At 42.8% G+C, this 12,693-nt stretch overlaps 1 protein-coding gene across 1 annotated transcript; it reads right to left on the bottom strand.

The window, feature by feature from the left end:
- Positions 1–2,349: 2,349 nt before the first annotated feature.
- On the bottom strand, positions 2,350–6,494 carry LOC133645525 (serine protease HTRA1B-like; the record flags this gene model as incomplete). The annotated part of the gene is made up of 5 exons (XM_062040364.1): positions 2,350–2,640; positions 2,931–3,026; positions 6,157–6,214; positions 6,281–6,395; positions 6,462–6,494. Coding segments are annotated over 5 exons (471 nt in total), but the record flags the coding sequence as incomplete, so codon positions are not given.
- Positions 6,495–12,693: the final 6,199 nt, after the last annotated feature.

Raw genomic sequence — 12,693 nt, 5'->3', positions numbered from 1 at the left:
CCCGGGCCTCACTAAGGATGTAGATCGGAGGTGTTCAAACTAGGACTCCTTTGTTAGGAGTCATTTGACATATCTGCCAGTTTATTTGCTAATCTAATGACAATGTTTTGAACGTTGAAGTGCACACGGCACAGCATGTACTTATACGACCCGCTCCAAACAACCTTCCCGAGTCATGGCGCAGAGAAACATGACACGAGTCTGAAGCTCAGTGGCATGTATGAGAGTGAGAGTTGATCAATACACTAATAATAGCAACTTCTCTATCCTATTTCCATTTGGGGGTCCTCACTCCATCTATGTATGGGTTTGGGGGTCCATCTATGTATCAGTTTGGGGGTCCATCTATGTATCAGTTTGGGGGTCCATCTATGTATCAGTTTGGGGGTCCATCTATGTATGAGTTTGGGGGTCCATCTATGTATGTGTTTGGGGGTCCATCTATGTATCAGTTTGGGGGTCCATCTATGTATGTGTTTGGGGGTCCATCTATGTATGAGTTTGGGGGTCCATCTATGTATGTGTTTGGGGGTCCATCTATGTATCAGTTTGGGGGTCCATCTATGTATGTGTTTGGGGGTCCATCTATGTATCAGTTTGGGGGTCCATCTATGTATGTGTTTGGGGGTCCATCTATGTATCAGTTTGGGGGTCCATCTATGTATCAGTTTGGGGGTCCATCTATGTATCAGTTTGGGGGTCCATCTATGTATGTGTTTGGGGGTCCATCTATTTATCAGTTTGGGGGTCCATCTATGTATGTGTTTGGGGGTCCATCTATGTATGGGTTTGGGGGTCCTCACTCAATCTATGTATGTGTTTGGGGGTCCATCTATTTATCAGTTTGGGGGTCCATCTATGTATGGGTTTGGGGGTCCATCTATGTATGTGTTTGGGGGTCCATCTATTTATCAGTTTGGGGGTCCATCTATGTATGTGTTTGGGGGTCCATCTATGTATGGGTTTGGGGGTCCTCACTCAATCTATGTATGTGTTTGGGGGTCCATCTATTTATCAGTTTGGGGGTCCATCTATGTATGGGTTTGGGGGTCCATCTATGTATGTGTTTGGGGGTCCATCTATTTATCAGTTTGGGGGTCCATCTATATATCAGTTTGGGGGTCCATATATGTATGGGTTTGGGGGTCCTCACTCCATCTATGTATGGGTTTGGGGGTCCATCTATTTATCAGTTTGGGGGTCCATCTATGTATGGGTTTGGGGGTCCAACTATATATCAGTTTGGGGGTCCATATATGTATGGGTTTGGGGGTCCTCACTCCATCTATGTATGGGTTTGGGGATCCGCACTCCATCTATGTATGGGTTTGGGGGTCCATCTATGTATGGGTTTGGGGGTCCTCACTCCATCTATGTATCAGTTTGGGGGTCCATCTATGTGTGGGTTTGGGGGTTCTCACCCCGTCTATGTATCAGTTTGGGGGTCAATCTATGTATGGGTTTGGGGGTCCTCACTCCGTCTATGTATGGGTTTGGGGGTCCATCTGTGTATGAGTTTGGGGGTCCATATATGTATGGGTTTGGGGGTCCTCACTCCATCTATGTATGGGTTTGGGGGTCCATCTGTGTATGGGTTTGGGGGTCCATCTGTGTATGGGTTTGGGGGTCCATCTGTGTATGGGTTTGGGGGTCCATCTGTGTATGAGTTTGGGGGTCCATATATGTATGGGTTTGGGGGTCCTCACTCCATCTATGTATGGGTTTGGGGGTCCATCTGTGTATGGGTTTGGGGGTCCTCACTCCGTCTATGTATGAGTTTGGGGGTCCATCTGTGTATGAGTTTGGGGGTCCTCACTCCGTCTATGTATGAGTTTGGGGGTCCATCTATGTATGGGCTTGGGGGTCCATCTATGTATGAGTTTGGGGGTCCATCTATGTATGGGTTTGGGGGTCCATCTGTGTATGAGTTTGGGGGTCCATCTATGTATTGTTTTGGGGTCCCGGTGTGAAGAGTCCGTGTGGTCCATGCAGGACCATGGAGCGTCGCCTGGAGGAGATGGAGCGCAGGCTGAAGGAGCACATGGACCTCCGCCTGGACGCTCTGGAGCACAAACTGGAGAAGACTCTGCTGGCCGCCCTCCAGCAGGTGGCGGTCAGCGGCCCGGCGGGAGGAGCGGCGCCGCCCGGAACACCGGAGACGACGGTCCAGGGGCCGTAGCCGTAAGGAGGCGGAGCCAGAGTGCAAGTAACACGCACCAACACAAGAACTTACTTCCTGACTTTTCTCTCACACCACTCCACTCAATGCTTGTCTTGACTTGTGCTAAAAGAATAAAATATATATTTATAGTGACACAGAAGAAGCAGTCTGTCAGAAATAGTTACAAAAATCTTTATTTTCTTGTAAGAAAACGTGTCAAGCAGGTCACACAGATGTCCAGTCTGGCTGCAGATGTCCAGTCTGGCTGCAGATGTCCAGTCTGGCTGCACATGTCCAGTCTGGCTGCAGGTCAAGGCTCCGCCTCCTCAGGCAGCACAGAGACCACCACGTCCTCGTTGCCCCGCCTCACCACCATGCGCAGCGTGGCGTCACGCTTGATGGCGGCGCTGACGTCGCTGGCCGATGTCACGCGCTCGCCATTGATGCTGATGATGACATCGCTGTCCTGCAGACCGGCGCTGCGTTGGAGAAACACACACTCGTGAAAAACACAACTAACACAAGAAATTCTCAATAGAGACAATAAAACAAATCATTCAAAACAATGAAACACATTAAAACAATAAAACAACACAATAAAACACATCAACAACAATAAAACAACACATTAAAGACAGTAAAACACATGAAAGTAATAAATACTTTGTTTTATTGTTTTTAAAGTCAATAAAACACATGAAGACAATAAAAAAACATGTAAGAGTTTAAAACAGACGAGCAACAATAAAAAGTTGTCACGAGTACTCACGCTTTGGCGGGACTACGGCTGAGGACTTCGATGATGTAAGCACCTGACGTGACGTCTGGGAAGTCTGACTGTCTCTCCTTCAACTCCTTAGCGATCCTGAACACACCATCGTCTTCATCATCAGCATACATCAACAACTGTGCCATACCAAATGGTAAATGATGTGGATTTATAGTGCCTGACTCTACATGCGATGATACCATGTAGTCATCATCATCATAAATAACTGGTAAATGATGTGGATTTATAGTGCCTGACTCTACATGCGATGATACCATGTAGTCATAATCATCATAAATAACTGGTAAATGATGTGGATTTATAGTGCCTGACTCTACATGCGATGATACCATGTAGTCATCATCATCATAAATAACTGGTAAATGATGTGGATTTATAGTGCCTGACTACATGCAATGATACCATGTAGTCATCATCATCATAAATAACTGGTAAATGATGTGTATTTACAGTGCCTGACTACACCTGCAATGATACCATGTAGTCATCATCATCATAAATAACTGGTAAATGATGTGGATTTACAGTGCCTGACTACACCTGCAATGATACCATGTAGTCATCATCATCATAAATAACTGGTAAATGATGTGGATTTACAGTGCCTGACTACATGCAATGATACCATGTAGTCATCATCATCATAAATAACTGGTAAATGATGTGGATTTACAGTGCCTGACTACACCTGCAATGATACCATGTAGTCATCATCATCATAAATAACTGGTAAATGATGTGGATTTACAGTGCCTGACTACATGCAATGATACCATGTAGTCATCATCATCATAAATAACTGGTAAATGATGTGTATTTACAGTGCCTGACTACATGCAATGATACCATGTAGTCATCATCATAAATAACTGGTAAATGATGTGGATTTACAGTGCCTGACTACACCTGCAATGATACCATGTAGTCATCATCATCATAAATAACTGGTAAATGATGTGTATTTACAGTGCCTGACTACACCTGCAATGATACCATGTAGTCATCATCATCATAAATAACTGGTAAATGATGTGGATTTACAGTGCCTGACTACATGCAATGATACCATGTAGTCATCATCATCATAAATAACTGGTAAATGATGTGTATTTACACTGCAATGATGCACTTTACTTCATACAAGACTTTCACACATTGAACAAACAAAAAAATTAAATGGACTCCAAAAAATTCCACTTAATTAAATATTGAACATCTAAAGGTGCATTTTTGTAAGTCATATGTTGTTTTATTGATTGTTGCCATCACATGATTATCTCCATTGTGTATTTTACATAAATAATGTCCATTGTGTATTTTACATAAATAATGTCCATTGTGTATTTTACATAAATAATGTCCATTGTGTATTTTACATAAATAATGTCCATTGTGTATTTTACATAAATAATGTCAATTGTGTATTTTACATAAATAATGTCCATTGTGTATTTTACATAAATAATGTCCATTGTGTATTTTACATAAATAATGTCAATTGTGTATTTTATATAAATAATGTCCATCGTGTATTTTTAGTGTTTAGTGTTAGTACATTCATACAATAAACTAGAGACGTTTACGCGAGTGGAGAAACTAAACAACACCCACATCAAACACTGCACACAATGACTGTGACTCATCACAATTAAACTCAAGTCTTCTAGTGGTCAAATTCAGCACTACAAGTACTTTCACCATTCATTTGGATTTTTTTACTGCCATTTTTGGCGTGAATGAGCAGTCTTCTTCTACTGCTGCTTCATCGTGACACATACTGTTGCCCCCTGCAGGGTGGTGGGAGTACTGCACACATGAGCAACCCTAGTTTTGAACGGGTTGGTCAACCCTACTTGGGTGATGTGCGGCAGGCCGAAGGAAGAGCACGGGGGCCGCCAGTTGAGTATCAGGATGGGCCAATCAGAAAGGAAAACAACAAGCGAGGCGGGAAAAAGCCAGAACCAGAAATAAAGATACAATAACACTACAATATTAAACACAGGGCGAACAATGAAAACATGTCAAATACTACTTTTTCCCCTACGCTTTGCATCCTGCGGCTCATAAAACGGTGCAGTTACTAATGGATTTTTCTTTGCTGAAAGCCATAAAGCAAATCATTGAAAAAAACAAACAAGCAAATACACTGAATAGGTGTGTTGTTGTTTGCGCTGTGGCGCCATCTTTTTGACGCTTTGCCCTTCTGTTTAGACTGAGTTCTGAACCGGAAGTAGAAGTGCCATTCTGTGTTCTAGCTAGGGTTTCTATGGATTCATTATTCATCACTCCAAGCAACATTTGTAAGTTTTACAATATAACTAAAACAATTCTTACTTACTAAAGCGTCCCATGTGTGATGTCATGCATATTTGTACCTGCGATCGGGATGTCATCAAGTTAGCGTTGTTAGCATTAGCTAAAAACAAGCAACTACAACGAGACTGTGTTTTTTTGGTTGTACTATGGCGCCATCTTATGGACGAATTTGCTCACCGCAGGTGCTGCAGTGTCCTTCCATTGACTGCTTCAAAACCCGGAGTAGAGTGTTGTTCAGTCTTCTAGCCATCCATAGCGTTTCTACCCGTGTGAATTATTCATTCATCGCTCCAAGCAACGTTTGTAAGTTTTACAATATAACTAAAACTATTCTTACTTACTAAAGTGTCCCATGTGTGATGTCTGTAGGAGTGTTTTCATGCATATTTCTACCTGCTATCATAATGTAATCAAGCTAGCGTCGTTAGCATTAGCTAATATGCTAACACATTTACAAGCGTCTGCATTAGTATTATTAACTTACAATGGCGTTCTTTTTGTATTGTTTCACTTTCACAAATTCCTCAGTAAATTCACCAAAACTAGTGGGCCCATGTCCATGACTTCTGTTTTGTTTGATCAGCCGTTTTACTGCCGTGTTACAGACACTACTGGGAAACAATTAAGGTGTGTAAATAAATATTTCTTTGTAAATAACAACGTAGTATCTGCGACTTATAGTATGGCCGGGTCGGGGGAACTTTCAAAATAAAGTTCAGTCAGCTGTTTTTAGCCAGGAAGTCAGCAGGTGTGACACAAAAACCTGTCAGACCTCAAGAATGTTGCATTTCAACATGTGTTTTGGAGGTTTCCTACAGCCACGCTGTGACCAGTGTGTGTGTGTGTGTGTGTGTGTGTGTGTGTGTGTGTGTGTGTGTGTGTGACTCACGCGGGTGTGAGGGTCATCATCCTGATGCCGATGTACTTCTTCCTGCTGACGCCTCTTCCTGCTCACAACAACAAAGGTCGTCGGCAACACAAACGTGAAACCCCCGGGTGGCGCCCACACTGACCTTTGACCTGTCGGTCGTGCGACTCGGCCAGGAACTGTCGGATCTTGTCTGAGGGGATGGCGAAGGAGATTCCTGCCGTCACCTTCAGGGTGTTGATGCCGATGACTTCCCCGTCCTGCGGGTGTGACACCAGCACGTGAAGAAGAGTTGGTGTGGAGGCTCAGACATGCACAACACTCACCAAGTTGACCAGGGGACCTCCTGAGTTGCCGTACTGTGGGAACAGGAAGGCAAACAGTCAGACTCACAACATGAAGGCAAACAGTCAGACTCACAACATGAAGCAAACAGTCAGACTCACAACATGAAGGCAAACAGTCAGACTCACAACATGAAGGCAAACAGTCAGACTCACAACATGAAGGCAAACAGTCAGACTCACAACATGAAGCAAACAGTCAGACTCACAACATGAAGGCAAACAGTCAGACTCACAACATGAAGCATACAGTCAGACTCACAACATGAATCAAACAGTCAGACTCACAACGTAAAGCAAACAGTCAGAATCACAACATGAAGCATACAGTCAGACTCACAACATGAAGGCAAACAGTCAGACTCACAACATGAAGCATACAGTCAGACTCACAACATGAAGGCAAACAGTCAGACTCACAACATGAAGCATACAGTCAGACTCACAACATGAATCAAACAGTCAGACTCACAACGTAAAGCAAACAGTCAGAATCACAACATGAAGCATACAGTCAGACTCACAACATGAAGGCAAACAGTCAGACTCACAACATGAAGCATACAGTCAGACTCACAACATGAAGGCAAACAGTCAGACTCACAACATGAAGCATACAGTCAGACTCACAACATGAAGGCAAACAGTCAGACTCACAACATGAAGCATACAGTCAGACTCACAACATGAAGCATACAGTCAGACTCACAACATGAAGGCAAACAGTCAGACTCACAACATGAAGGCAAACCGTCAGACTCACAACATGAAGCAAACAGTCAGACTCACAACATGAAGCATACAGTCAGACTCACAACATGAAGGCAAACAGTCAGACTCACAACATGAAGCATACAGTCAGACTCACAACATGAATCAAACAGTCAGACTCACAACGTAAAGCAAACAGTCAGAATCACAACATGAAGCATACAGTCAGACTCACAACATGAAGGCAAACAGTCAGACTCACAACATGAAGCATACAGTCAGACTCACAACATGAAGGCAAACAGTCAGACTCACAACATGAAGCATACAGTCAGACTCACAACATGAATCAAACAGTCAGACTCACAACGTAAAGCAAACAGTCAGAATCACAACATGAAGCATACAGTCAAACTCACAACATGAAGGCAAACAGTCAGACTCACAACATGAAGCATACAGTCAGACTCACAACATGAAGGCAAACAGTCAGACTCACAACATGAAGCATACAGTCAGACTCACAACATGAAGGCAAACAGTCAGACTCACAACATGAAGCATACAGTCAGACTCACAACATGAAGCATACAGTCAGACTCACAACATGAAGGCAAACAGTCAGACTCACAACATGAAGCAAACAGTCAGACTCACAACATGAAGCATACAGTCAGACTCACAACATGAAGGCAAACAGTCAGACTCACAACATGAAGCATACAGTCAGACTCACAACATGAATCAAACAGTCAGACTCACAACGTAAAGCAAACAGTCAGAATCACAACATGAAGCATACAGTCAGACTCACAACATGAAGGCAAACAGTCAGACTCACAACATGAAGCATACAGTCAGACTCACAACATGAAGGCAAACAGTCAGACTCACAACATGAAGCATACAGTCAGACTCACAACATGAATCAAACAGTCAGACTCACAACGTAAAGCAAACAGTCAGAATCACAACATGAAGCATACAGTCAGACTCACAACATGAAGGCAAACAGTCAGACTCACAACATGAAGCATACAGTCAGACTCACAACATAAATCAAACAGTCAGACTCACAACGTAAAGCAAACAGTCAGAATCACAACATGAAGCATACAGTCAGACTCACAACATGAAGGCAAACAGTCAGACTCACAACATGAAGCATACAGTCAGACTCACAACATGAAGGCAAACAGTCAGACTCACAACATGAAGCATACAGTCAGACTCACAACATGAATCAAACAGTCAGACTCACAACGTAAAGCAAACAGTCAGAATCACAACATGAAGCATACAGTCAGACTCACAACATGAAGGCAAACAGTCAGACTCACAACATGAAGCATACAGTCAGACTCACAACATGAAGGCAAACAGTCAGACTCACAACATGAAGCATACAGTCAGACTCACAACATGAATCAAACAGTCAGACTCACAACGTAAAGCAAACAGTCAGAATCACAACATGAAGCATACAGTCAGACTCACAACATGAAGGCAAACAGTCAGACTCACAACATGAAGCATACAGTCAGACTCACAACATGAAGGCAAACAGTCAGACTCACAACATGAAGCATACAGTCAGACTCACAACATGAAGCATACAGTCAGACTCACAACATGAAGGCAAACAGTCAGACTCACAACATGAAGGCAAACAGTCAGACTCACAACATGAAGCAAACAGTCAGACTCACAACATGAAGCAAACAGTCAGACTCACAACATGAAGCATACAGTCAGACTCACAACATGAAGGCAAACAGTCAGACTCACAACATGAAGCATACAGTCAGACTCACAACATGAATCAAACAGTCAGACTCACAACGTAAAGCAAACAGTCAGAATCACAACATGAAGCATACAGTCAGACTCACAACATGAAGGCAAACAGTCAGACTCACAACATGAAGCATACAGTCAGACTCACAACATGAAGGCAAACAGTCAGACTCACAACATGAAGCATACAGTCAGACTCACAACATGAATCAAACAGTCAGACTCACAACGTAAAGCAAACAGTCAGAATCACAACATGAAGCATACAGTCAGACTCACAACATGAAGGCAAACAGTCAGACTCACAACATGAAGCATACAGTCAGACTCACAACATGAAGGCAAACAGTCAGACTCACAACATGAAGCATACAGTCAGACTCACAACATGAAGGCAAACAGTCAGACTCACAACATGAAGCATACAGTCAGACTCACAACATGAAGCATACAGTCAGACTCACAACATGAAGGCAAACAGTCAGACTCACAACATGAAGGCAAACAGTCAGACTCACAACATGAAGCAAACAGTCAGACTCACAACATGAAGCATACAGTCAGACTCACAACATGAAGGCAAACAGTCAGACTCACAACATGAAGCATACAGTCAGACTCACAACATGAATCAAACAGTCAGACTCACAACGTAAAGCAAACAGTCAGAATCACAACATGAAGCATACAGTCAGACTCACAACATGAAGGCAAACAGTCAGACTCACAACATGAAGCATACAGTCAGACTCACAACATGAAGGCAAACAGTCAGACTCACAACATGAAGCATACAGTCAGACTCACAACATGAATCAAACAGTCAGACTCACAACGTAAAGCAAACAGTCAGAATCACAACATGAAGCATACAGTCAGACTCACAACATGAAGGCAAACAGTCAGACTCACAACATGAAGCATACAGTCAGACGCACAACATGAAGGCAAACAGTCAGACTCACAACATGAAGCATACAGTCAGACTCACAACATGAAGGCAAACAGTCAGACTCACAACATGAAGCATACAGTCAGACTCACAACATGAAGCATACAGTCAGACTCACAACATGAAGGCAAACAGTCAGACTCACAACATGAAGGCAAACAGTCAGACTCACAACATGAAGCAAACAGTCAGACTCACAACATGAAGCATACAGTCAGACTCACAACATGAAGGCAAACAGTCAGACTCACAACATGAAGCATACAGTCAGACTCACAACATGAATCAAACAGTCAGACTCACAACGTAAAGCAAACAGTCAGAATCACAACATGAAGCATACAGTCAGACTCACAACATGAAGGCAAACAGTCAGACTCACAACATGAAGCATACAGTCAGACTCACAACATGAAGGCAAACAGTCAGACTCACAACATGAAGCATACAGTCAGACTCACAACATGAATCAAACAGTCAGACTCACAACGTAAAGCAAACAGTCAGAATCACAACATGAAGCATACAGTCAGACTCACAACATGAAGGCAAACAGTCAGACTCACAACATGAAGCATACAGTCAGACTCACAACATGAATCAAACAGTCAGACTCACAACGTAAAGCAAACAGTCAGAATCACAACATGAAGCATACAGTCAGACTCACAACATGAAGGCAAACAGTCAGACTCACAACATGAAGCATACAGTCAGACTCACAACATGAAGGCAAACAGTCAGACTCACAACATGAAGCATACAGTCAGACTCACAACATGAATCAAACAGTCAGACTCACAACGTAAAGCAAACAGTCAGAATCACAACATGAAGCATACAGTCAGACTCACAACATGAAGGCAAACAGTCAGACTCACAACATGAAGCATACAGTCAGACTCACAACATGAAGGCAAACAGTCAGACTCACAACATGAAGCATACAGTCAGACTCACAACATGAATCAAACAGTCAGACTCACAACGTAAAGCAAACAGTCAGAATCACAACATGAAGCATACAGTCAGACTCACAACATGAAGGCAAACAGTCAGACTCACAACATGAAGCATACAGTCAGACTCACAACATGAAGGCAAACAGTCAGACTCACAACATGAAGCATACAGTCAGACTCACAACATGAAGCATACAGTCAGACTCACAACATGAAGGCAAACAGTCAGACTCACAACATGAAGGCAAACAGTCAGACTCACAACATGAAGCAAACAGTCAGACTCACAACATGAAGCAAACAGTCAGACTCACAACATGAAGCATACAGTCAGACTCACAACATGAAGGCAAACAGTCAGACTCACAACATGAAGCATACAGTCAGACTCACAACATGAATCAAACAGTCAGACTCACAACGTAAAGCAAACAGTCAGAATCACAACATGAAGCATACAGTCAGACTCACAACATGAAGGCAAACAGTCAGACTCACAACATGAAGCATACAGTCAGACTCACAACATGAAGGCAAACAGTCAGACTCACAACATGAAGCATACAGTCAGACTCACAACATGAATCAAACAGTCAGACTCACAACGTAAAGCAAACAGTCAGAATCACAACATGAAGCATACAGTCAGACTCACAACATGAAGGCAAACAGTCAGACTCACAACATGAAGCATACAGTCAGACTCACAACATGAAGGCAAACAGTCAGACTCACAACATGAAGCATACAGTCAGACTCACAACATGAAGGCAAACAGTCAGACTCACAACATGAAGCATACAGTCAGACTCACAACATGAATCAAACAGTCAGACTCACAACGTAAAGCAAACAGTCAGAATCACAACATGAAGCATACAGTCAGACTCACAACATGAAGGCAAACAGTCAGACTCACAACATGAAGCATACAGTCAGACTCACAACATGAAGGCAAACAGTCAGACTCACAACATGAAGCATACAGTCAGACTCACAACATGAAGGCAAACAGTCAGACTCACAACATGAAGCATACAGTCAGACTCACAACATGAAGCATACAGTCAGACTCACAACATGAAGGCAAACAGTCAGACTCACAACATGAAGGCAAACAGTCAGACTCACAACATGAAGCAAACAGTCAGACTCACAACATGAAGCATACAGTCAGACTCACAACATGAAGGCAAACAGTCAGACTCACAACATGAAGCATACAGTCAGACTCACAACATGAATCAAACAGTCAGACTCACAACGTAAAGCAAACAGTCAGAATCACAACATGAAGCATACAGTCAGACTCACAACATGAAGGCAAACAGTCAGACTCACAACATGAAGCATACAGTCAGACTCACAACATGAAGGCAAACAGTCAGACTCACAACATGAAGCATACAGTCAGACTCACAACATGAATCAAACAGTCAGACTCACAACGTAAAGCAAACAGTCAGAATCACAACATGAAGCATACAGTCAGACTCACAACATGAAGGCAAACAGTCAGACTCACAACATGAAGCATACAGTCAGACTCACAACATGAAGGCAAACAGTCAGACTCACAACATGAAGCATACAGTCAGACTCACAACATGAATCAAACAGTCAGACTCACAACGTAAAGCAAACAGTCAGAATCACAACATGAAGCATACAGTCAGACTCACAACATGAAGGCAAACAGTCAGACTCACAACATGAAGCATACAGTCAGACTCACAACATGAAGGCAAACAGTCAGACTCACAACATGAAGCATACAGTCAGACTCACAACA

Source organism: Entelurus aequoreus, unplaced genomic scaffold, assembly GCF_033978785.1.
Source record: "Entelurus aequoreus isolate RoL-2023_Sb unplaced genomic scaffold, RoL_Eaeq_v1.1 HiC_scaffold_424, whole genome shotgun sequence".
Taxonomy (NCBI): domain Eukaryota; kingdom Metazoa; phylum Chordata; class Actinopteri; order Syngnathiformes; family Syngnathidae; genus Entelurus; species Entelurus aequoreus.
Note: the sequence above shows the minus strand (reverse complement) of the source record. Positions and strands in the feature narration are given on the sequence as shown.